This window comes from Ambystoma mexicanum, chromosome 6p (assembly GCF_040938575.1).
Source record: "Ambystoma mexicanum isolate Mex_15411 chromosome 6p, UKY_AmexF1_1, whole genome shotgun sequence".
Lineage (NCBI taxonomy): Eukaryota > Metazoa > Chordata > Amphibia > Caudata > Ambystomatidae > Ambystoma > Ambystoma mexicanum.
Window position 1 is genome coordinate 1,380,052,180 of NC_090935.1, and position 27,669 is coordinate 1,380,079,848.

A 27,669-nucleotide genomic window follows, 5' to 3' on the forward strand; every position below is an offset into this window, starting at 1 on the left:
TGTCTTTGAACTTTGTTTTTTGTATTAGATGAGTTGTATTTTATTCTGAATTCTGGTTAGCGCCTTACAAGGTTAAAACGTTAAAAAGGTGTAAGGTGAAAGAGAAGTTACCAAATCTTTTGAGGGCAGGATAGAACGATTAGGATATACAATTTGTAGCAGAGGAGATGGATGGGTATGGTTATGTGTGGGGAAACAGGTATGTTTTGAGGGTCTTTCTGAATGTGTTGATAGGGGGTGCAGTGCGGGTGTGAAGAGGAAGGGTGTTCCATGCCCTGGAGGCCCAGTGGGAAATGCTTGATTTTTTGTGCATTTTAGTTTGCAAAGTGGAGTGTGTAGGAGATGCATATTTGCTTGTTTGGTCTTCTTGTGGATAATAGGTTTGAGTTTGTTGTGAAGGTAAGATGAGTTTTGTGATGGATGGCTTTTAAAACAATGCAGAGTCCTTTGAAGGCAATTCTTTGGACTATATTGAGCCAGTGGAGCCGGGCGACAGCTCAGGTAATGTGTTAATGCTTTAGGTGTAGGATGAGTCTGGCTGCTGCGTTTTGAATGCCTTGAAGGGGGGCAAGGTTTGTTGTTGTAGTGTTATATTACTTTTGTTATTTGATCAGGATGTTTCTCAGATGATCTCTTCCAGCTGTTAGGCTCAAGAGGTCAAGTGTCACTGATCAATCCTCCACAAGTGGGTCTGGCCAGATACAGGCAGGCCCCAGTAGGTATTTGTATTTATTGTATTTATTGAATTTATAATGCACTTTTGCCAAAGCTCCTTTACAAAAGAAGGGAATGGTGCAAAATGACAGAGCAAGATTGAAAAAATACATCAACAGGTTAATAAGAGGACTATGAGGACAGAACGTATGCCTTCAGAAAGGTATGGAAAATATGATAGGTAGAGGAAGCATAGATATTAAGAGGAAGATAATTCAAATGGAGTGGAGCAAGAAGAGAAAAAGAGCAAAAATGAGAATAAGCACAAGGGGGCTTGGGGACAACAAGGCGATAAATAGATTGTGAGCGTAAGGCTCGAGTGGGAGAATAGAAAGAAATAAGAGAAGTGACATAGGGCAGAGCACGACCATGAAGACATTTAAAAACAATGGAAAGGAAATGAAACAAAAGATGGGAGTCAAATAGTAGAATGTCAGCTGTTAGAAGTGAGGAAGAGATCAAGGAATGGGGAGATAAACCAAAAAATAGACGAAAAGCGGAGTTATAAATAGAACATAGAGGGGTAAAATGAGATGTAGGGAGTCCAATCAGAAGAGATGAGCGCTAGTAAATGTAGGAGAAAATTAGGCAGAAATGGGGAGTTTGGTTGCATGAAAAGAGAAAACAGAACAAGCACAATGAAGATTAAAGAGAAGAAAGCGACAGTTCTGGGCAGTAAGAGAGATATGAGAAGATTATGTGAGGAAACAGTCAAAGAGAACACAGAGATTCTGATTGGAAGCAGAGAAAGAATTCTGAGAAGGAGGAAAGGAAAAAAAGAAAGGAAGTGGAAGCTGGGCGGTAGAGGAGGGTGGCAAGAAACATACTTCTGTTTTAGATGGGCAAAGATGAAAGAAGTGAGAGCGCATCCAAGATTGCATTTAAGAGAGCCAGGACGATATGTGAGAATGATGAGAATCAGAGAACTCAGAAAAAGAGAAATAGTTTTGGGATACACTGGCCTAAAACTGACAGGAAGGGTTAAAACAAGAGATGAGATTGCAAAGAGGGATGGTGTACAATGCGAACAAAAGAGGACCAAGGACAGAACCTGGGGGGGACAATGTGCAGAAGTGAAAGTAGAGGAGAAAGCTGGCCAGCCTAGCATACAGAGTAAGAGTGTCCAGAAAGATAGGATTTAAACCACCAAGCAAGAGAGGAGCCAGTGATACCCAAAGAAGAGAGAGAGAAAAGTAGGGTAGGGTGATCCACAGCATTAAAGGCTGCAGAGAGATGAAGCAAAATCAAGATAGAAGAAAGCCTATTGTGATGTGCAGAAAGAATAGAATCAGAAATAAGCCAGAGGGGAGTGTCTGTAACGTGAGCAGGTCTGAAGGTAGATTGAAGAGGGGGAAGAAGAGCATGAAGGTGAAGATAAAATGGCATTTGGGATTAAGACAATATGCTCTGAAGCTTAGATTGGAAAGGTAGGAGGGAAATAGATCAGAAGTTAGCAGGATCAAGTGAAGCTTTTTTTGTAAATCGGGATAACATTAGCATGTTCTAATGAGTTGGGGGAAAAACAGAAAGAAAAAGAGAAAGGTTCATAAGGTGGCTTTGTTGCCTGTTGTGTTTGGTGCAAACTGTACCACAGTTTCTGCCACAATGAGATTGTAGGTTGGGACAGCACAGTTACATGGGAAGCTCTGGACATTTGCTCTGTCTCAAGGTCTGTTCTCCTGTCTCATCTCTACTCTTATCATGTATATTGTGTTCAGAGGCTCCACCATCTCCTCTATCATGTTTAAATGTTTAAATGTTAACAGTGAATTTCAGAAGCTGGTATCCTTCTTGCAGGAGATGTTACTGCCTCCAATATACTTTTGATTAGTGCAGTGATTAGTGCAGTGATTAACATGCTGTGAAAGAAAAACATGCAGGTAGGCCCTTTGCAGATTAGTAGAACAACCAGTACCAGATTCAGAAAGGCTGGCGCTATCCAGATAAGTACATATGACTCATAGTTTCCAATCATTTTATTGTTAGGTTATCAGACTAAATTATATGAGACAGAATGCCAGTGCACATTATGTGCACAGACGGGTTGTTTGGCTTAAAATATTGTTGCATATGTCATATATAAACATCAGTGTTATTCCTGTGTTCCCAAAATGCTAATTGATGTTATTTTAGGTAAAACAGCAAGTAGTTTACATTGGTGCTATTTGTCCTCCTCCCCTTGTGGGTGATTTGGGGAATGGCTAGATGCATGGGGGCTCAGAGGTGGCCCAGGGTGTATAACATGACCCTACCTTGAACTCTGTTATTGCCCAAGTATTTTCCTTGCTGTCATACCAACAAGCTGAAACCAACAAATTTAATGATGTCAGTGATGATGTAACACCTTTTAAAGATGTCGGTCTTTGGAAAACAAAAGCACGTTTAAAGTTATACATCTTTTAGTTTGAGAAGACTTGTGCCTCCCTGGGGAATATGTGCTTAGGACCAGCCTGCCTAGTGGTTTCATAATGTGGCAAAATTGTAGGTAGGTGGTTAACAGCTGCACAGTATCACATGACATGTTTATTGGCCTCTCCACAACAGAACATAGAAATTAGCCAGCAGGGGAGCTGAAACCCGTACCCTGCAAACAGAAATCTGCTAAGCATACTCGGCCTGGGTCATACATTTAAAGAATGAGGATGTTTTACTCAATCATTACATTGTTTATACAATGAGGAAGAAAGTGGCTTATTTAAGAACAGTATTTTATTTAGAAACTGAACCACAGGGTGCTTTACGACCCACCTGAAACAATTTTGAGTGACCCAAAATACATGTTTGCAGGGCCTCGTATTTTTGGGGTTTTCACAATTGTTCCATTCATTGCCTAAGGCCCTAAGCCATCTGATCTTCATTTAGGCCACACAGAGCACACTTTGCCAACCCCCTTTTCTGCAGCCCCACAACCCCCATGATGTTGTATCCCACTTACAGCACTGACCTAGATGGTGGCTGCAGCTTCATGAAACTAATGAACAGTCATGACCATAGTGGCATAGCTTGTGGCTGTAGCTTCATAGAAGTGATTATCAGTTACCATACTAGCATAGACTGTGACCAAAGCTTTGGGGAAATGATGTACATTGACCATAGTGGCAAATATTGTGGCCACATCCTCATGAAAGTAATTTTGAGTAGTGACCATGCTGTCATAGAATTTGGCCACAGCTGTGTGAATGTGATTTACAGTGGCAATGCTGGCAAATATTGTGCATGCAGGTGCATGATCTTTTTTCAGAAGTGCAATACTGGCATCTGTTGTGGACCAGAGCATCATGAAAAATGTTGTCAAATGCTGTGTACTGTTAGTGGAATGGCATCTATTAGGGGTTTTCCTGTGTTACCCTTGAGAAATCATTGTAAATCGTATGCCTTTTTACAAAAAGATTCTCAAAAACTGTGCTGTAAAATGCATAATTTCAAACATTATCCCCAAAACCCCTGAATCCCCTGACCTTACCTAGGGATCACTCAGTTATTGCCATTGCTTCATAGGAGATGTAACGCCCCCTCCACTAGAAGAACTCCAGTACTACTTCTGACCTTGAATCATTAACAACACCAATGCCCCCTAAGAAGCTGCCTAAGCCAGAAAACGCTGCCTCTACCATAAGCATGTGCATAATAATCAAGTTACTGGATGTGCACAGTAGAAGTTAGTATGTTTGAGGAATAGGCACTTACTACTTGCATGAAGTGCATGAAGTGAAAGATGCAACATTTGATTTAAAAACATCGTTCACATAGTACAACTCTCGGTGTGCCCCTTCACATGCCCCTTATCATCATGTGCATTATGCATGAATGGTTGCCCCAGCTAGCCTTGGAGTCTGTTATGTGGCTTGGGATTGTTCATGGATCTTGAGAGGAAGGGGTCCCAAACTTTGTGGTAGCCACTGGGAGAGAAGGGGCAGGAGAAAGTGAGGCAGGAGTGCTCTGGACACTGGAAGAAGCCTTCCACCATCTGGTTTCTCACTGTCTCACTTTCCCTTTCATGTCTCTTCCACTTCCTCTGGAGCAAAACACATTGGGCCTGATTCCTGGATGTGTTGTATAATGGCACAATGCCATGGGAAAATGTTCTGTGAATCAGGCCCTAAAGGTGCAAGATTAACAGAGCAAAGTCCACCCCAGCCAGGATCAGGGATTGATCCCATAAAAAAGGCTAGCTTTAGACCAATCACCTTAGGACTTGTGCCTTTAGAAGAATGAGTCTTGCACCCCTGAAGCAGAATCCCATCATTTCCTCAGGATCCTTTAAGGCCAAAGAGACGTTCTGAACATTATCTCCTGGGCTTCCTTTTTCACAGTTACACTGTCCAAAGCCCTCTGCCGGAGGTGAAGAAGGAGCTGTCCAAGACAGGTGGAAGATCTGTCCCCTAACCTCTCCCAGGGAACATCGAGAGTGACCACTGATGTGGACCAGGACAAACCATGCTGCAACAGATCCTCTGTACTAGACGAGCAGACACTGAACTGCAGTATCCCGTCCTTGAATCATTTGCAAAGGTATCACTGCAACCGGAGGGCCAGACCATCAAAAAACTCCTTTGTACTCCCACACGGAACCAGTCACTCCATGTTCCTCGCATCCTGAACAATAGGGAAGGCACTGGTGTTTGCATTTCACCAACCAGCCGAGCTATTGTACTGCATCTAAACGAGCTTGACACTGCATTGTGTCCTAGCAATGCACGCCACTTGTTAGGCCTGATTGACTGCTCAATGCCAGAAGTCAGACCAAATCTCAGGAGGGTCACTTGCCAACCACAACCGAGGGTTACAACCATGATTTGGCCTAACTAGCCTGATAATGGCCGCCTCATTGACTGCATATTGGCGTACCTTTGAAAACCACATCAACAAATGTCGCCCACTGACTCAAACTGCCAGAGTTTCACTCGCCAACCTCTCCCAGAGGCCAAAGTCCGACTTGGCCGGCCAACATTGAAGCACCACTGATCGATCGAACAGAGCACCCACATTTAACCCTGCTTGACACCCACTTGCTGACATAGCCTCCATGATCCTCTGTGCCCAACTGAGCCTGATCGGCTCGCATCAACATTTGAACCCGGGTTTGATGCGCCAGCCCACCAAGAACTGAATCCAGTTACTGTGACAGTGAACTGCCCCCTTGGTCCACTTGGGCATTAGAGACTGGTTAGGTCATAATCGCTCCTGTTTTCAACCCAATATCCTTTTTATGTAAGTACCTTACCTATCACCCCTGCACTACAGTCAGATTGCTACCATTTCCAGTCTGTCACTTCTTCTATGTTCTTTCGTTTGGGGTGGGTTTTTGTACAGCAATCTCTTTTCATTCTGCTTGGAGGTGGTGTGTTTTATTAAAGTGTTTACATTTGTATAGAACCTTGATTGGACATTCCCTTTATTTTGGGTTTTGATACTGTGTTGTTTGGGTCCTTAATGGTTCACCTTCACACCATTCTTGAGATTATAGGCATACCTTGGCCCGTGTTATCACAAAAGTCAAAGGAGGTATATCTCTTGATTGTCCCGGTTTTACCTTTATGATTGCGTCCTGTTTTGGTCGTGTTGTGGTTTGTAGAAATGTTAGGGCTAAGTGGGCCATTTTACTCATACTCATCCATGTACTCCTGTGAAGCAGAATCCAATGTGTTACTCTAACAAAATTGAATTTTTCTAAGCACATGGAACTTCATGTTCATTAAATAGGCTTCACGCTTGAATGGATTTTTTTTGTTGAACATATAAATATAACTAGCTAATTTTATAAGCATTTTCTCAATCCTCCATCTGCCACTCTGTATCTGCTGCTTCTTGTATTTTCTTTTGGAATTCCCTCAAGGAGTAACAACCTGAATCCAGAGGTATATTAGATAGAACCCATAGGCTATGCAGTTTTGTCAGTAAATTGAAGCACTGCATACATTCCATCAGCATTATTTGCCAAACGTAGAACTGGGTCCAAATGGTTTATATCTTAATCAGTGTGAAGTTGAAAGTCCTAAACTCTCACTGTAGTAAAGTGCTGTGAAATGTTTGATTTTTCCCTGACTGGTTTAGTGACTTTTCCTCATTTAAGTTCATGTGTGCAATTTAATCCATAATGTAACTCTGTGATATTTATTTATTTTAGTTTATTGGGCATTCGTAAGGCACTTTATATAACAGAATTGTGTTTCAAAGCACCACCAGGATAAATGGGACGGGAACAGCGGAAATAAAAACAATGGCAAAAAGTAACATACAGTTGTGGTCCTACTAGGCCTTGTGGCATTCGATCGTGCAAGTGGTTGAGGAGAACTGGAGGGGAAGGGGATGGAACAGGGAAGAAGAGTGGTCAATTGCTGGGACGGGGCCCGGGAGGGAAGTGCTAAGGGGAGATGAGGGGAGAACCTCAGGTTAAGGGCTGAGAAGGGTAACTCTCGAAGAGGGGTGTGGCGCCACCAAGGGAGGCCTGCAGGGCAGTGCAGTGGAGGGAGGGGTGCTGGTATTGACTGGGAGGAAGGGCCTGGATCGTGTAAGATTCAGTAGGATCAAGCTATCAGTCACAGTGGCAGTAGTGTGGTGATTTGCATGGAAGGGAAAGAGGGAAAGTGGTAGAGCAGAGTAGAGTTTTGAGCAGTTTCCGTAATTTAAGGAGGTCTGGTTCAAGTCAGAGGTGCAGGGGGGCTGTTCCAAAGAGAGTCAACAGCTGAGGAGAGAGATCTTGGAGAAACGTTTGACAGTCAGGGAGTTGGAATTAGAGGAGCGTGTGGCTCTAGTAGGGGAGTATTTAGTGAGGAAGAGTTGGAGACAGCATAGTCACAGGCCCCAGAAAGCCTAGTGGATGATGCAGAGGGTCTTGAATTTGATCCTTGCAGGCTCCGGGAGCCAGTGAAGAAATTTGAGGGCTGGAGAGATACGGCCCCTGGTCTAGAAGCACTGTTCTGGATTAGCTGGAGGGGGAGGGAGGAGAGAGAGAGGTTGAGAAAGTGGATGTTGCAATAGTCCAACCTGGAGAGGATCAGAGCTCTGGAGACATTGAGCTTCTTGGGGAAGGTGAGAAAAGGAAGAATGCCTTTGGTAAAGTGACGCTGGAAGTGAGACTTCTTGGTCTTGGTAAGATCCATTATGTGAGTGGTAAAGGAAAGAGCGGAGTCGAAGGTGACCCCAAGGTTTTTGACCTCACAAGATGGTGGGGGTAGAGGGCATAAAGAGTGTGGTCAGAGGGTAGGAGGAAAAGAGGGCAACAGTGCCCCAATTAAGAGGATCTCTGTTTTATTGGTATGAAACAGAGATCATTTTCTGCACACCATATGAAATAGTACATTGTATACTGATTTGACAGAAAGTACTGGGAGCCCCTCTACCGAGAACAAACACGGCCAAATAACCTGTTCTATGAGAAGGTGTTCACTCTGGAAGGTCTACAGCCATGTTTTAGCTCACTGTACCTTGCACAGAGGAGAAATATCGATTTGCATTTGAGTCTTTGTCCCACCGAAAGGGCAGTCCAGCACCAAAATTCTAGGCAATTCTCCCCTGAACAAGAGTACCAACAGCAACCTCAGACTTGTGTTTCGGCCTAGTTGGGACTCATCAGTGAGGTGAATCTGTGCCTCTCTAAGCACAGTGAGCAAGGGGTCCACATCTGGGTTACCCTGGGTAACTTAGGGTGAAACCCAAAGTTCCTAAACATTTCACAAAAAGGTCTGACAGCCCCTCTATCAAGAATGAAAACGGCCAAATAGCCTGTTCTTTGGGAATGTACCCACTCAGTAGGGTCTAAAACCACGTTTTAGCTCACTGTACTTTTCACAGAGTTGAAATATCCATTTGTATCAGTCTCTGTCCCACCCACAAGGGAAGTCCAGCACCAAAATGCTAGATAATTCTCCTCTGAATACGAGAACCATGAGCAACCCGAGACATGTGTTTTGGCCTAGTCAGGCCTCATCAGTGAGGTGAAAAAGGTCTGGGTATACTGATTTGAGCATATATGCTCATGGACTCTGTATACCACAGAAAGTGAAATTTGAAAGATCAGAATGATGTGGCTTTATTGTGAGCTGTATTGACACTTGGAAATGTCCATTGTGCTAGCCCCCGGTAAATAGGTGGCCATCAAATATTAGAAGGAATTTACCCTATTGCCATGTACCCTGACTGGAAGCTCTGCTCATAATGTTGCCATTTTCCTCCAACCTTGTCAAATTTGAATCTTAGAGTTTGGTGAGGACTTCCCTCCTGTCTGTCCTATAAAAAAAGACATTAAATGAAAGAAGACTAAGAGGAAGCTTAGCTGCCTTGTACCTTGCCAAGACTAGCCTCACAGCAAATCACTCCATGTGTCTGAGCATTTCAAACCTCTCAGTGACCAGCGCAAACCACAGAACTGTCATTCCATTTATCTAACCCTTTGTACATGGAAGGGATGCAAACTTCAAGGATTCATTGCTGCCAAGATGCCCATCCCTTTACAGGCCCAACACAAAAAGCTTTAGCCAAAGGTAATGGACACAGCCCGAGGCCTGTCATTGCAGAAGAACAACAACAGCTAACTGACAATGTATGCACCAATGGAATGTGTTGTGACATTACTCCAACAACACATTCATCCCAATTGTTCTGCTGGCCACCTGCTTTTTTTGCACTTTCACTTCTTGAAATCCAACTTCTCCCTGCCACTCTTCCTTACATACTCCTCCTTTTTTTAATCTCTAGCTCATCCAATTCCAGCCTTTCATTTGTACTCTGTATTTCCATATCCCTGTTCTCGATATCCACCTACATCAACTCCAACCTTTCAGTTGTACTCTCTCTTTCCCACTTCTCGTTCCTTATGTTCCCCTGCTCTTTCTCTAGTCTTTCCCTTACAATCTGTATGTTATCCTACCTTACTCTCTCTGCAACGGTCTGCCAACATCCCTCAAAACGTCCTCACTCTCCCCTTAACCGTGCCAAGAAACAACTGAGAGATCAATGGCATTGCCGGGGTCCATACAGCAACAGGAGCATGTGCTTGGTTTCCTGGACTTATTGAAGTGAGCATCCATTGTTTTCATTGTTTGCTTCAGCCCTGCACCTCCACAATCAAAACAGTGTGTCAGCATCATCTTGGAATCAGGCAGCTCAGGCTTTGTTCCTGCCGCTCTCCACCATGGGCCCCCTGTGTTTGCCTGCTGGTTCCCATGTCATTCTACCACCTCATCCTGGGTCCTCCATTTTGTCAATTGTTCTTCTGATTGACAAGCCAAGTGGACAAACTGGTGAGTGTGCCCATACTATCTGCAGAAGAGTATGTTTTCTTGGGTCCACTCCCTGTAATTAGCCACAATAAGACTTTGGTTGTAGCTTAATGGAGTCTGGACTTCAAATGATTAACAGCTCCAGGACAGGTACAACCTTTGAACACTGAAAAGAGTCATTATGGAAAGGTTTACTTACCGCACAACAGATAAATCATTATTTGTCATAATATCTTTGTGAACATTTGTCTCATTGAATGTTAGAGTTATTATACTGAATCTTGAGCCACACTCCTCAGCTCCTCAGAGTCTCTCTTCACTGCTCAGCCATTATGCCACTAAGTTAGTAAGGGATAGCCGGTGAACACCCTGTTAGGCAACTGCTGTTTGGTGCCGCCCATCCTCTGAATAAATCAATAGTAACAATAAGTTCTTAAGGTCACCTATATTTCATATCAGTGCGAAAAATGATCATATGCATTGAGTTAAATGAGAATCTATGATATCATTTTAATAATATGAAGTTAAAATGGTACAAACCCCAAGGAACTTTGACATAGTTCGTATTGCATTTGTAGAATAATTGTATGAATCTCTCCAGTCATAAGTTGATGCTCCTGAAGGCCGCATTTCAGGGGGTCCATTGTACAAATAATTAGCAATCGATTTAGCGGTCCAACCAGTGCCATTTAGCTGAATGTCTATTAATGCAGACAGGACAGGGTTCTTAAGCATTTCCTTCAAAGAAAAAAACGTGAGACACAATCAAAATTATTATTGTTATTTTCATGTAGTTGTGTACTTTTTTTTAGAAATGTGTGTACTCCTTTGAAAGTAGTGAAATACATCAGTTTGCAATATCTACACATAATTATATAAATACGTATGCATCACTGCATCAAAACAATGGTATGCATTTTGCAGAATGTGTAAACAAGTGCAAAGTCATAGATTTACAACAATTTACAGAAATGTTGCAAACCATTTGCAAACCTGATGTTTATTTGGTGTTTGCACAAAATGTTGATAAGTTTACATTCTGTTTGTAAAGTATTTACAAGGATGTAATCCATTAGCTGCTTTATGTTTACTATGTTTTGCCTATGCGTAAATCATAATAAACATATGGTTTTAAAAGTTTGCTACAGTTTTGCACACCATGAAACTGTTTGCAAACGTGATGTGTCGTTAGTTTTAACACAGCATGTGTGAGTGTACATTACGATTGGTGTTTTCTTCTGTTTTGTAAACAGGTAAACATAATGTTTATAAAACTTGATGTCCAAATAGATTTACAGAACTACATGGTTTGCGCGTTTGTTAACCAATATTGACACCATATAGTTTGTGATGCAGGTATAGTTTACCTTGGTTTACATGCAATTTACACAATTATCTAACCTCTCAAATGTATGCAATGTCCATACCTGTATGTGATCTGGAGATTAACTCCAAGCTCTGGAACATTTTATTTCTGAACACTCAATTAACTCTTTCATGCACTCAAATGCTTTCATGATGATATAATTCATTCTGCAAAACCATAGTTTGTTTCCATTGGTGAATCGTGTATGCAAAACCAAGGGATAGCAACGAAAGCATAATGTTCCACTTTCCCAACCTATTTATTGGTTATTTGGAGGCAGGCAAAGTTTGGACAAATATGAAGGAATGTCTCAGGACGATAGCTCAGGGGCAACGTGCTCGCCTTGGAAGCAAGGCAACGCATAGCAACACAGGTCCGATCTCCGGGTCCGCGCTTAGAAACTTCTGGGTATTAAGCGCGTTATAAATAAACAATTACAACATTGAAATTATGATGTGGTCTTCTTCTTAATCTCAGAGAGAACATTTTGAATTTAAAACAATCTCCAGTGACAACTAAAACCTCAATGTTTTTGTCTAAAAATCAAATATAAGCAGTTTGAGGACAGATTAGAAAGTTGGATATAAAGAAAATAAAATACAGCAGACAAAGTGTGCCTGTTTATGATTGCGATCACAACAAACCACCCTATCCACTGTAGGAATTGAGGTGGGAGAGGAGTACACAGCTAAAGGTTATGAATCACATAATATAAATATTTTTTGGGAGAGACAGCCAATAAGTGGAACAGGGAGAGTTTATTGACCGCCAAACAGAAGATTGGATCCCCTACACACATATGATTTTTCGGTATATGTGATCTTACCAACCACAATTACAGAGTGTTAATTTTAACTGCGTGCAAAATACCGAATTTGTTTCTGTTTTTTTATTTTTATTTTGCGGGGTGTCCTTAATTTGGGGGTTCCTTAATTTGGGGGGTCGCCGACCCCCAAACCCCCCATTTTCTAACCCTTATAACACCACCTCAACCCCATCCCGACCCATTTTAACCCCTTTACCCCACTACCCTTTATTTATTTAATTAATGTTTGCAGTGTGTCTCGGTTGTTATGACCCACTCTTAAATTTACCACTCTAATGTTTCAGATATATTGGCCCTCATTACAACACCGGCGGTAACCAATGGCGTTATTAGCACCATGGTTTCTGCCAGTATTGTAACGCGTCCGCCATGGTGCAATGGGGAATTACCACCCCATTCAAAGGTTGGCGAGGCGGTTATTCCCCATGCACCATTGGCCCTTCCCCATTCCCATTTTTGCCCCATAGGGCTCAATGGGAATGGGGAAGGCGGTAATTACGGTACCGCAAATTGCGGTACCGTAATTACCTTCAAAGTCCAGACCAGCCGTTAAGGTCGGGAGCCGCAAAGGGACCTCGTAATTAGCCGCTAAGGGGTTAACGGCGCCGCAGCCTTTTACGGCACCATTAACCCCTTAGAGCCAGGGTCGTAATGAGGCCCATTGACTGGATACAGATTTTTCACAAGAGTGGAGGCAGAGAAAGTAAGGGACAGAGGCAAGTTAGTGGCGAGGGAAACATGTTAGATAGAAAGCAAATGAGGGTTAATTTAAGAGGGTAACTCAAAGGAAAGGAGGTAGGCTTTTAGTTTGGTTTTGAACAAACCAGTGTGGGCTGTTTCTCGGATGTCCAGGGGAAGAGAATTCCATGTAAGTGGAGGAAGAAAAGAGAACAAACAGAAGCGAGAGAAAGCACTAACATTCTGTCAGCACTATTTAAAACATCTATAAATCATGGTTAACCTAAAACCTTTCACAGAATATTAAAGGTTTATTTTCTTCTACATAAAAACATCCCTTCATAACAAATGGGCATAGCATGCAGTGCCATGCCCAACAGGCTTTTTGCCTGGGGTATGACCTTTTTGCCATTCCCTGGCCACAAATGCTCCAACCAATATGCCCACCTTGCATGGCTTCTGGCCATGCAAAGCGACTCAGCATTTCCAGGAATTGGGATTTCTTCGCTGCCTGGGCACTGCCATGCTACCGATATATCATTGTGGCCACATCTAGGGTCAACATTAGAGGACAAAGGGCAGTGGCCAGGTTGTCTATGGTTGGCATGGGTTCTACCAGGCAACTGGAACTGTCTACTGGGACAGCTTGTCGACAGGCTCAGTGGTCACTTTCACACAATACCGGGTACTGGGGTTACCATGGCTGGTAACTAAGGTTATTAGCCACTTTGCAGACCAGGCACTTTAAACACCTGCAGTGGATTGTCAAAAATCAGCACCACTGGTCATGAGTAGCCAGTGGTCAGGGCCAGAGGCCAATTTGCCTGTGATATGGGCTTTGGCCATGCCCTGGTCCTCACCATTCCATTCCTAATGGCCCAGTACCTTAGCTACAGCTAGTTCTAAAGTCCCCCTTTCACTGCTCATCTGTCCAAGGACCACATGGCTCTGCCAAAGGGTTATTTCACTGAGGGCATGACATTAGGCCATGCCCTGCATGCTTCCAAGACACCCAAGGTGGGCACTGGGCCGGATACGAGGCTAGAACCAGTGGCAACTCTACTCCAGATACCAGTCAGTGGGATTTTGGACGTGGCCTACATCCTTGGCTAGTGAGCATCTGCCTAGGACATGGCATGTGGCCATGACCATACCATGTCAATCAAAAATGGCCCCTAGGTTCCGCATGATGCCAGAATTGTGGCTTCACTTTTTGTGTTTTTCATCCAGCGTGACGAAGCGCGCAATATTTGGTGCTCCTGCCCTGATGGGTATTTCTTTGTTGTGGGAGCGCTCCTACTGCATCTTACAGGTTTAGAGGCCTTTGTTTCTTTTCATTGCGGCCGTGCTGCCCACATGGTGCTTTCTGGGCAGCACCTTCCAAGATGGCCTCCCGCCTCCCCAATGCACTGAAGTGCCCTTCCGCCTGCCCCTTATCTCTGCTGATTGGTTCTTCTCCTCCTCTTCTGGGCCAATGGTGAACCAGCAGGCAAAGAGTCCCTCCACCCCTCCACATCAAGGCCCAAGAACTAAGGCTCTGCCTTCACTGCATCAGCACACCACAACAAAGTCTTCTGGACTCTAAAGGCAGAACCTCACCCACTACAGCTTTACTGTGAGTTGGCAGCTCACCTAACTCGATTTCTTTGACTATTCTACTGTTGCCACTTTCGTTTTTGTGCTCCCAGTGTGCCTCTGCTTAAAATCGATTTTAGATGTCCTTTACATCTGTTGCCACTTTCGTTTTTGTGCTCCAGTGAGTGTGCCTATTCTTGCCACCCCTCGCCCCTCCTCTCCAATAGGGCTCAGGCACTTAACACTATCAGAGCTGCTACCATCCGCAATGATAGTCTAATTGTTCTGTTCGTCTTGCCCTACCCCCTGCCCCCTCCCTCCCGTCTTAATGTAAAAGCCCTTGCATTGTTGCAACGACCGTCAGGCACGTACAATATTTATGTTCATGCGTTGTAATCAGTCTGTATTTTTTTTCTATGTTGTACCTCGAACACATAGCACTTGCCCATTCTGAATGTTCCAATGCCTATTACTAATGTAATTTACTATCCCTCCCAGCATTGGAACGCCTTGAAACACTTGTTTAAGTGTATAGGTGCTGTATAAATGATCAATAAATAAATAAATAAAAATCATTGACTACTTTACCCTAATAGAAGGTCCAGGGGCCACTGACCTCGGACTGTGATAATGGAGAATTGCCAATTCTCGCCACTGCAGGTGCATTGGATATTGGCTTTGGCCTGATGGCATTGCTTTTAGCCACTTTAATACAGGTAATTGCTGTTGCCATTTGTTGATGTCCGATGATTTCTTTATTAGTGAAGTGACACCACTATTGCCTTTTGGGCGCGCTCCCTCATTTGCTTAATGTTACTGCTAGAGTGGTGATTATGTGCCTCACATTTAGGATCCTTGACAATATAAACTCAACATATTGTTTGCTCATGTTCCCTAGCACACTGCCTTTGGTTATTTGAACAGTCTGTTGAAAACCCCACAGCTTAAATTAAATTCTAGAAGGCATCTGAGATTCGCAGTGCAAGCAAATTGCATTTAGTTCTCTTTGCCCATTGAAGATCTCTTGGCGTCATGCATTGCTTTTGACTATGCCCCTTGCCTTTGGCCATTACATTTTCCCCACTGTTTTTCCCTAAGGTCCTTTTTTCCATGCCCCAATACCCTTTTACTCACCCATTTTGGTCACTGAGCATGGCCCGTGGGCATGCCCGTTGTATGCTGTTCATTGAGCATGGCCTTCATTCATGTCTGCGCTCCTCCTAATGCCCCAGTATGACCAGTGGGCATGTACTGACGCCATGAAAAGTGGACACCTTGCCTGGTGCATTTCTTTGCTCCAGACACCTCATAGGCATCCAATATGCCCACTGGGCATGGGCTAAAGCCATGTCACAGGTAAGCTTTCCTGGGGTATGTGCTGGGCACTTTGCAGTCACCATTTGAGTGCACTTTGACAGGATTATGGGCACTTTTACAAGGGCAAGGCTAGAGAGGGTGATAGCGTTTGGTTGACTGTGATATGCCTAGTGGCCAAATCTCGCGGCTTAGGGCTGCCAGAGGTATTTCGGCTGTTAAAGCAGTTTTTGTTCAACCCTCTGCTGAGGACCGCACAACCACTATCCTAAGGGGGGATGCCACACATGACAAGAAAGGGAAGCGAACCCTCTTTTAAAGGTAGGCAACATGGAGAGAAGAACACGACTTAACTCTCAAGTAGGGGATGGAGGAAGACGATAAGGTATAATTAGTCCACCCACTTATACATAGAAAATGCACTACACTAATATATCGAAAAGTGTGTACATTTTTTATATTACACATATAGATCTCTGTCATGTCAAATAAATACTTTGCTCATAATACACAGCATTAAAGGAAGCACAGTATTTTATAAAAGCAGGAAACAAAATCCACGACTCTCCTCATCCCACTACATTTATGTGGGTCCGTTATTATAAATAGGCACCCAACATAACATGACTCTGGTAGAAGTACAATGGAACCAGGCAGTCAAGCAAAGCAGGACAAATATTTTAGGGCCTGCACACATTACTACAGTGTCAAAGAGACACATCTCACTCTTTTTATGTAGGTTACGTACTAGAGCAGGCGATCAGCGCCCAATATACCTTAAGTGGTAGGTATAAATACGAACCAGACATTTTACATTTTAAAGCACAGGGAAAATAGTATTCAATGGCCCTAAGGCCAACAGCAATAATCCACATTAACTCTGTCCTTCCTGGGCATATTAATAAAATAATAAAAAAGACCAAATCCCAATTAAAATAGGGCTAGAGGGTTGACAACAATTTCTGCACAGAGCAGAATGGCTTCAAGGAATCAGGATATATTTTAGACCCTGTTCCCCTTGCAATTCACACCCAGGAAAACATGTTACCAACATTAGTTATAGGCTAGCAAGTATTTACTTTTACAGGAACAATGAACAGTACTTTAAAAATACATTAAAGTTCCTGAGAATTACTAGAATTACAATAAGTAGCCTACAAATCTATAAACCCCTTGTGAGAGCAGGACAAATGTCAAGTGGCTGGTATGTACCCACAAAGTCACTTTCAGGAGAGTTCTAGGGTAAGTCGAATGTTTCACAGAAGTCGATGTGACAAAGTCAGTGTGCCATTCACTTGTAAGGGGCAAACAAAGGTAAGTTGTCCCCCCCACCCCGCAAGTGCATATTCCACGGCAGACAACCCCAGGGAGGACCGAACAAGCCCTTAATGAAGAGATCCTGAAGTCTGGTGAAGAACCAGAAGCCCCAACGGAAGTTGCAGCAAAGCAGTAGGACCCCCAAATATAAGTAAAAGGTAAATGAAGTTGAGAATTGCTTCTAATGAAAATTGACTGAAGACCAGAGGGACCCCAGATGGTGAGTATGAAGAATGATTGTCCACCGCAGGACCCATGGGTAAGTTTCAGCAAAGGAGCTTGAGCACAGGGAAACAACCCGGGCAAACACAGACTTCTTTTCTAGGTGCGGTTTACACAATCCAATGCATGAACTGTGAGCCAACCAAGACCCCATTAGGGAAAAGAAGAATCAACAGCCTTACCACAATGCTGACCTTCAAGGCAAGGGTGAAGAATTCAGGGAGAAAGACGGTGGATGAAGGAAACCATGAAGATGATCCTGGTGGCTCAGTGGCCAAAAAGAGTGGTAGTCAGCAGAAAATGATCCCAGCATGGGGATAATGTCTGGGGGCGCCCCAGGATGGCTCAAGAGAATATGAGGTGTGGTGTTGGTGCCCCAACACTGATGCTGGTGATTCAAGTTCGCTGCAGCAAGACAGGACACCCACGTGGCAAACAGTGGGAAGCAGTGGTAAACGGTACCTGCCCAACTCACAGCCACTGTTTCACTGTAATTGGTGAAATGGCAATTTTACAGCATTTATGCTGCATTTGTTAAGGGGGCATTGTTAGGATACAACTTATTTTATATCGTAGGATAGTTGGGGTTAGGGAATGGGTGGAGCTTGTAGAAGGGTGTTATGAATGTTGTGCCGCCGCCATTACAAGGCCTAAGAAAACAGTTAAATGGGCACCTTGAGTTGAAATCCTGGTAAATGTACCGCATTTGATGTAAACAACTTGGGAAATGGTTCCTGACAGGAAGGTTCGACCAAGCCCATCAGTGGAGACAGCATGAGCATGCACAAAGCCTGGACTACACTCCCAGGAGCAGAAGACCTAATCCATATATGCTCAAAATAATACATCCACCCAGTACAGCTAAGTCAGAGTTTAGAATTAGATGGAAATCTGTGGGTACATTCCTCCAGTAAGCTGCAAGTCCTGCTGCTTTTAGGTTTCAGAACAAGAGAACCAAGAATAAGAGCAAGAATCAAGCAGAGCTATAAATACCACTTCAAACCAGGGCTGACCAAAGGCCAGCACTTCAATCGCTGGAGGGGACTTGAGACAGATGGTCAAGTAAACAAAGATACTGGTAGGTTAGTAGGACTGCCACTGAGCCTACAGAATCCTCACAGGAAGTTAGAGGGAGAGACCAGGGACCTACAATGTTCTAAACAAGAAAGAACCAATTTGGGGGCTGTCCTGTGGGCTCATAAAGGTGCCACATAGTAAGGGCTGCACTTTTGAGCTTTTCTATTTATTGCCCTAAAGAAAGGGAGCCCTAAAACACAAAATGTCTAAGAGCAGGATTTAAATAATACATTGGTTGCCCAATGGCTATCAAAAAGGCTCATTGGCCTACCCATGCAATAAAATATATTGAACCCTTGGTGAAGTGAAAACTAAAGCATAGCTGCCACCAACTTACACCCTAAAACCAACAGAGAGTGCCTTATTTGTGACCCAACACATCACACCTTGATTAGTGTGGAAAGGGTTGCAATGGCAGCAGGGACATCATTTCACCAATATTATATGGATAGATAGCGGACGTGACATCGCATGACCTTTGACTTCCCTAATGGCATCCCTAGAAGTGATGCAATTTCAAGCCACACCCAAGTGACATCTTGTGTATATGCCTACAGGATGTGGTCTGGACTGTCTAGTTCCAATACACATCCTGGGTGCCAGGATGTCTGGTCTGCTGGGAATGACTGGGACCACAATGGTCCGTGATTAGTCCACGTCTGGGATTGCTGTATGAGTGCAAATCCCTCATTGGGTCCTTTTCATTTTGGCGCCAAGGAGATTCTGGATAAGAGAAGGCATCTTACACCCATTTCAGGTTGATCTCTTGAGATCACACTGAATTTAGGGAAGGCGCCAAGTATCCTGAAACAAATAAGCAGAGCTGTTGAACCGCTGATGACCTGCTGGAAGGTTTGGGACCCTGAGACCACTGTACTCCCATTGGACCCCCTGTTTCTGATTGAACCTAGAAGGTCTGCAAAGGTGCTTCGACCCATTGGAATAGTGGGACTAACTATTCTCCGCACCTCCAACTTAACCTGTAAGCGAGCCTTGTCAGAAGTGTTCCTTGACCACCCATTGAACTGACCAGCTTGCACAGTACCTTTGCCCTGGAACCGCTGCTGTCTCAAGTTGACACTTGAGCATTTGGAGACTGTAAGATCTGGCTATGGGGTACACTCTGACCGAGTTTCGTACACCTAGCATTCCTTGGTCTGAAATTAGGAGAGTACGCCTGAACCCGAACATACACAGTCACTGTGTTGCCCAGCTGTGGTGATGAACTTTGAGGGTGCCTTGCTGCTCTGCCCCCCTGTGCCCTTAGACTCGCTGAATTGGCCTGATCCCTTTCTCAGGAGTGGAGAAATCACCACTGTCCCACCAAAGAATCATCCCTTGAATGCAGCCCCTGAAAGCTGCAGAACCACGCAACAGCAGGATTTGAACCTGAGACCGAAACGGACTTGACTGCCGAAGTTTGGTCCGGAGTGCGCCGAGAGTCAGTGAGTACTTGCAACCCTTACCGGTGGACCCTGGCGCATCCATCCATTTTTACGGACATGTGTCCCCTGAGTGCCACTCTTCTTTATCAAGGTAGCCTGTGCTACTGAGCTATTCCCAACTCTTCGATCCTTTTCTGCCCTCTTGGGGAGACCCTCCTTTAATAGTGGGAACTTATTCTTCACCCACCTTTCTGAGTCGTTACAGCCACTGCAAGAGACCCAGTTTTGGCTCCACCGCACAACAGTGTACACCAGCACCGAAAGTACTTTTGAGCACAAGATTCCACTCATTTAGAGATTGGACTGCCTCTCAGTTAGGGTTGGAAGAGTGAAGGACTGCCTAAACGATATTTGCACTGTATGCTCCCTTTATTTACAGGTTGTGGACCCTTACTGTGTACTATTGCATTAGGCCATTGGTGACTGTATATATGTTTAATAGTAGTGTTGTGTTGGTTTAGTTATTAATGCTGAGCATTACTTTGTGTTTGATTTAACAGGCCTTTAATAAATGTATATGTTTTTTGATATATGCACCTGACTGAGAGTAATTTGTGGTTTCGTTTACTGTGTGTGCTCATTGTGGGCTTTCGATCACCTTCACCCCTCCTGAGACCTAGTCTTGACCGCTGCCAATGCTACCTTGATTGGTCTGGCTTGTCCAGAAGGTTACCCTGTTCCAAGAAACTGGGCTGGCCTTCTGAACTTCTGCCCACCAGGTCAGAGTTCAGAAATCTATCTTAACAGTGTTTGAACCCAAATCCTTTCTTTACATGGATTCGCCCTTCTACATCTACATGACAACAAATCGCAATGATTTGGGAAGTTACAGTTAGCATTCTGTACTGATTCAACAAGTTACCTTCAGGGTTACCTCTCAATAGGATGTATTGCGTTGTGATTAGGGGCGTACTGAAATGTGGCTTCCAGTAAGTAATCGCCCCAATTCTGGCTGAAAATTAGATATTCGGCTTTGGCTGAATGCTTCATTAATTATCACTCAAAGCCGAATAGTTTCCCTTACAAAATAGCTGTGGATGTGCAAACAAAGCCCCTAAAGGCGGGCATGAAAGGCCTTAACAGATGATGAGTGTTCATCATCTTGGGCGTCATTGTTGACATCATCGTCATGGCCCCCTCCCATTTTTCCAGACCAATGGGAGTCCAGACCCTGGGACACAGGTGCCTACCGGGTCCCCCTTAAATCTGGTACCGTAGACAGGTCCAACGGCTGTTGAAGGGGAGGCATTGGGGTACAGAAGAGAGGTGGAGTGGCCTGAACAACCGGTAGGGCCTGGACTGGGAGAGGGACCAGCACTACAACCAGCAGCGCTGGAGGAACAGGAGGAGTACCCAGAGGAGGGGGCCAGGAAGCATCACCTGCATGATGACCTCCTTCACTATATCCTTCAGGAGCCCATTCATATGAGGGGAAAGCATGAGGAAGAGGAAGTGCTCAAAGAAGTGTTCCTCGCTAGCTGCCAGGTCCCTAGGGGCCGGCCTTCCGAGGTGCTCGGCCTCTGCTCCTGGTCAAAGCATTGAGGCACCTGAGGCATGTAGCCGTGAGGATGTGATGGGTAGACGTATCCATGAGGAGACCAGATGCCTGTACCGTACAATCAATTGCCGCTAACAGAGGGAAGGGGACTGGGATAATTTTGCAAAGCCCATTCAATGGGCAAAAGCACGGGCAGGCCCTGAGTTGGATCCAAGATGGCCACCGCCCGGCAGGCTCCGCCACATGCCTCTCTGCCATTTTGAAGCCTTGATCCACACCCTGGGCAGGAGGGTGCGAATGCCCTGAGCAACAAGAAGCCTCAGACAAGGGAGGATACAGCTCAGGTCTTGCTCCCTAAGCAGAAGCATCGACCTCAGAGACCACTGTGGCAGGCACTGAGCCTTCGGCCGGCAGGCCGGTAGTCATAATGCCCTGATTCACGACCTTGGAGCAAGCTCTGTTAGGCTGGATGCCCTCGGCATCTGTGCCGGTAGCCATGCTGGATCAAGCCGAGGACACAGACTCTTGGAGGTGGCACTCGACGATCCCTGACCCCTTGGGGCTGAAGAAGAGGACGAACTTGATCGCTCTTCCGAGGACAGCCCGGTAGGGCCCCTGAGCCCCCCAGCTTGGGAGCCGCTTGCCTAGACAGTCTCAGATCTGCCCTGGAGCACCCAGAAGAGCCCTTGGGCCCCTCGACTGTGCAGCCAGTAGCCTTAGAGGCCTCGTTCCTGACAGAAACTGAATCCGATGAACCCTATCCATGGGAACCCCGGCGAAGGAGTCGTCGCTCTGTGAAGCAATGCTGAACAGATGATTTACCTTGTCTTGACGAGAGGTCCTGGAGGCAAAGTCCTTAAGGTGGGGCAAAGGATAAGTGTAGAAGATCTCCCTCCACTATGACAACCGATTCTTCCATGCCATGTGCCTGAGAGCGCTGTGAGCCGAACGTGCGTCCCAGCAGTGGTAACACCCCAAACACTTAAGACAGAGTGCGTGGGGGTTTGAGGCCAGGAACAAGCAGTTGCATGAGGCACATCTAGTGAATCCTCCTGCAGCTGGCATGCGCCGGGGGAGGCAAGGCACCCAAGGGAAGTTAAATAAGATTGAAAAAACTAAAGGGGGAGCAAGCGGAAAGCTAAAAAAGTCTCTGTGCTGGATGCCAGGTCTGACACTATCTGTCGTAAAAAGGGACTGTGCTGAGGCACCGGAAGGCGGGGCTTCAGTGGGGCATTCCCACACCCAAGGCTGCGCAGCGGCATGCTATAGTAAATTTAAAGGGGAAGCTCAATTTTATGCTGCCATATGTCCCTGTACCGTCCCCATGTTGGGGGTCGACAACAAAGATGGAGGAAAGGGGACAGGGTGTATGAGTAAGCTCGTTCCTGTTTTATATGGGTGTTACCCATCTTGAGTATCAATGGTAATTGGTCACTAACACTATTTGATAATATGTATTAAGGCTCCTCACTTAGGGAATAAAGTTGTTAGTACAATACATATAATCAACAGTTGCTCTCTTTACCCCACATTGCCATGCATAAACTCCCGGAATATCTCAGACCACTCTACTATTCAACATCAGCATATCACACTCATGACAAAACCTGGAGCAATGTTTTCCCACCCACGTTTGTCCGTGAGTGTAGCAGTTTAGCATGCAAGTTCCCCCATTCATTAGCTTCTATCTATCCCATTTCATCACAATAGGCATCTAGATTGTCTGCCTAAAGTATACTGTCCCTTTCATGAAATACCAATTCATAACCATCTTCATGACACAAATGACATTTTTCACAGTTTTACTTCCCCCTGTTTAATCATATATGTTTAGCAGGAGTAATCTTTGTTGCGCAACTACCCTACTTAGTTGTAGTACAATGACAAGCATGTTTTTCTGCAGGGGGGTCACTTCAATTGTTTTACTTGTTATACTCTGCCTCACTCCTGTGATTAAACCCCCAAATGATCTTCCTGTCAAACCCTTTGGTGCCTTATTCTGGTGAATCACATGCCCCTCCATTATCAGATCATCCTATTATCCAACTCTCCTGCAGCATGATAATGTCACAAGTTTCGAACACATGTGAAGATCCTGCTGGGACTAAAAAATGCCGGAAACTCCTAGTCGTCCATATCATACGAGTTATTAATTTTTATTTCCTTAGCGCTTGTGGTATAAATTTCACTAACCAATCCCACCCCTGCTGATCATCAATCAGTTTCTTATTGCTTATCTCATTATTCTTTTTTTGACTATCTCGCCTTTGTGGCATGTTATCCACATTCTTCTGTTTGGAAATCCAAGTTCAAGAAATGCTGCTGCATAAGGTCTGCTATTGCTCTTGATTCACAATGTACCAGTGTTGTTTTAATTAATTCCAAGTGATTGGCGCTTTGCTCTCAAGAGAGGGATCTCTGACAGCAGGTTTACAACTACTAATCTATCAATTCACTGATATTTTCTATTGGAATCACCACAATATTCAGGTCAGTTAATCCTCTGATAATAGCCAAGTCTCTGCCTGGCCAATTAATGCCTTGTGTTACCCCCTTTCCCATTTTGGCCTTTTGACTTGGCTCAGGGGTAGACCATCTCTCGATTACAGTTCCAATACTTATTTCTGTGTCCATCACAGATGCTTCTTGTACTTCATTGGTCAACTTATCTTCCATTGTACTCTCATTTTGTTATTTTAAAAGCCAACTTGTCAAAGTTCTGACTTTTTATGTTCCCCACCTTTTCCTCCGGTTAGCTTTTTTCTTAGCTCTTTTACTAGATATTTGTGAGGCAGTCACTAAGACAATGTTCATCTTTCACAATTTCCCCTCGGTGCATATATTTCCAATTTGCTTTTGCAGCACCTTTAATTGCCTATGCTGTTTGCGGCTCATATATTGCATAGATTCTTCAGCGTAATGCACACGCATACTCACAGATGGTATTTGTTGGTCAACCTCTTCTACATCTGGATGCAAGTTAATCAAATCAACACACTCTTCTTTCCATGTATCCCCAGGTTTTTCATGCTGCTCTTCAAATTCAATTCAATTCAATATTAGCTTTATTTCGACTGTGCACCATAAAAGCAGATCAAACATACACACATAAAAATAATAAAATCACAGTTCATAGCATTTTACATAGGAAAAATAATAAAATAATCAGAACAAGTCTAAATTTTTCATTATGTCTTTAACACTTTCGCTCATCACAGTTCAAGGTTGGGATGTATGAAAGGTCAACATTTCTAATACTGTGTATTATATTCGACTAATCTCTAGTAGTTTTTGAGGAAACTCTCCCTTTCTTTTTGAAGGCAGCAAACAAGAACATCGATACTACATTGAAAATATTAACATACAAGCATCATGATATAACAATGAGACCCTTTCTCATGAAATTGATCGCCTGAGAGATAGTACTGGTTTCAACATTCTAGCTCTCAAATGTTTGTTAAATGAGTAAATGATGATACAATGGGCTTTGTCTTCGACCAGGGTGGGACTGACTGGACAGTGTGGAGACAGTCCCGTTTCCTAGTGTCTCGTGAATTTCACGAGCAGGAGTCGAAGCTTTGTGAGCAGTTTTCTTCTTTTCCCCTGCTGTGTAATCAAGGTAGGGCTCCATGGTCTTGTCAGGTTTGACCACCATACAGATAGCAGCTACCCAGTCCTGTCCCTAGTACCCAATTGTGAAATTTCATATTTAATGGTTTTTCTATTGTGAACCATGATAGAAATGTGGCACCTTCAGTTGATAAGACCTCTACTAGACCCTCTCTGTATGACAAGAGTTCCACAGTGCTCTAGATCCTGATCCAGTACAACAGAGCTTTCAGCATAACCTCATATTTAATTTACACATGGCCAAGCTCTAGGGCCACTGAGGCAGATGGGGCACTAGCTGGAGGGCCCAAGAGACACTTCAAAAATGTGTTTTCTCTTGTATGTAGGGAAGCAGTTGGTGTTTGGCCCAACAATTCTGCAACATACGTGATGGTTGGGACAGCCTGGGTCCTGTATACCACCATTGCTGAGAACGCAGACCTCACTCCAAATCACGCTTAAAGGCTGGCCACCACACCAGTTTGTCTGGCCACTATAAGGTTGCTTTTTTCCAATTGTATGTCCCATTTTAGATTTTTTGCAAGTTGTATCCCCAAATGCTCAAAACTATCCACTGCCATAAGCAGGGAGCTATTTAGGTGAAATTTCTGTTTAGGCTCATGCTGGCCAGATGTGGGACAGTACACCAGGATCTATGTTTTGTGTGCATTTGTGGTCAAGCTATTGGCCCAGCAAAGCAACCCAAAGGTTGTCAGCTGTTGTTGTAAACCCTCTGGGATCTTGCAGAGAGGTACAGCATCATCCACAAATAACAGAAAACTCCATTTGGCTGCACCCAATTTAGGGGCGTCCAATGGGAATATAGACACATCAGCAGCAAAACTATTGATGTACAGAAGAAATAAGAGAGGAGGCAAGATGCAGCCCTGTCTTACCCCATATGTTAACTTTGAATGGGCTTGTTAAGTCGACCCCTTTATTCCATCTTTTGCATGCATGATTGCCAGAGGATAAGGTCATACTAGGTTAAATAAGCGACAAAGGGACCTGAAGGTTGATTAAGGCCTTCCATAGTTTGTTCCCAGGGACAGTGTCAAATGCTGTCTGGATGTCGACAAACACCAGGTAGATAGGTTGGGCTCGGAGTGTAAGAAATGTTTGCAGGATAAGATACAGCTTAAAAGCCTGGTTGATGGTCAATACTCCTTCTCTGAAACCTGCCTGAGCATTGGACAAGATGTTATGTTTTTACACCTAGCTTTTCATCATTACGTCTGCCTTCTAATTTAAGAAGTATCTTTAGTGCAAATTGCATGGCGGAAATAGCCGTCATTAACTCTGTGGATGAGTTGGCACTTTGACTGACTTCTTCCACCTCTGCTGTATCTTCAAACATCCGCAGAGTAGTACTCAGTTTAGTGTTAAGCACTGTTCGCGCCTTTTCTGTTTGATGTGCTTCTCTCATCTCTTCGTTAATGGAGGGTGTGACCAAGTCAATGTGGTATATCCTGCGCTGTTATGTCATTTTGAAGAGAATAACACACATTTAAAACAGAATTGTTGTCTATTTCCGTGAGGTTTGATGAATCTTGCCCTTTGGTTCCTTCAGTACTCCCCTCCACCTCCTGGGTTGTATTATCTTTTTTCCCACATGGAAATACAAGGTGATTTTCCTTGCTGTCTCTACAGGTTTAGTACTTTCCATTCCTGCTTACTCTCATTCTCAGTGATACCTGTGTTATCTTTAGCAGTCCCGTCATTTTTGGTATTGCCTTTCTTCTGATTGCCTAGATTATATGTCTTTCTTGTTTATATTGCCATTCTTTTTATTCAAAATGTTCAATCTGCTCTCACACATGGGGAATACCTTTGGCTTGTTGGTTTATAATTAAGTTAGTAATTGTGTTCGCTAAACGTAAAACAGTAATCTCAAATATTCCTCTTGAATGTTTTGACAAATTCACAAGTGGCAAAAGCTATCTATCTCTGTATGAACTTGTGATTCTTAAAACAGATAGTAAGTTTTAAATACCAATCTAGGATTGATGAAGCCAAAATTGATATAGCTGTAACTTGGAAAACACATTCTTACCTGCTGTCAACTGCCCTACTGTTGAGTTCGCCAAGCTGACCTCTCACTTGTGCTCACTTGCTGTGAGCGTACGCGCAGGTGCACGCAGGAAGCAGTCTTTATCCCTTAATGCAGCAGGTGGGTGGGATCAGGTTTCCTCCACAGTTTAATACGAAAGCAGAAAACAGGCAGCTTCCACTGCCAAACCGTCATCTCACTTCTCCTTACTTGCTTTGTAATCTATGGATGTGTTTGCAGCTATTATGCAGTAGGCAGAGGTACAGAAATATCCTCGATTGTTAAGCTCCAATGCAGTAGGGCCAACATAAATAATCCAAATGTTTGTGACTCCTGTTCAGAACGAAGAGCCTGGGAATTGCTTGTGTTTCCATGCAATGCAGCAGGAAGCATATAAACAATGTTCATCCTGTATGGACTTGTTCAGAAGTAAACTCATAATTTCTGATGTTTGTGGCTAATGTGCAGTGGAGAGTAACTGAGAAATTATCAAGGCTGCTCACTGCCTTTTATGGAAGAGGCCTTTATTTGCATTCATTGCTTCTATAATATCAGGAGCAGGACTCAACAACATAACATTACACTAAGGAGCAGTCTGTCACTAGAGCTGTCTGCCTCACAACAAAACACACCACTAAATAACCCATCCGCACTTCTCCGGTTGTGACATGAAGAGGACAATATGCCTCATTGTGAGAACTGGTGTGTTGGCTATGGCTTGCTCTCTTGCTATAGTCTTCATCAATATAGTGCTTGT

The 27,669-nt window shown here is 44.0% G+C and overlaps 1 protein-coding gene across 2 annotated transcripts in view; it reads right to left on the reverse strand.

Annotated features, from left to right (window-relative positions):
- LOC138510440 (phospholipid-transporting ATPase ABCA1-like) overlaps positions 1–27,669 on the reverse strand; it is a 2,356,352-nt gene that overhangs the window by 1,494,802 nt on the left and 833,881 nt on the right. For both annotated transcript variants that reach the window (XM_069626098.1, XM_069626099.1), the window contains exon 12: positions 10,476–10,673. In XM_069626098.1, the coding sequence (XP_069482199.1) occupies positions 10,476–10,673 (198 nt within the window). The remainder of the gene's footprint in view (positions 1–10,475; positions 10,674–27,669) is intronic.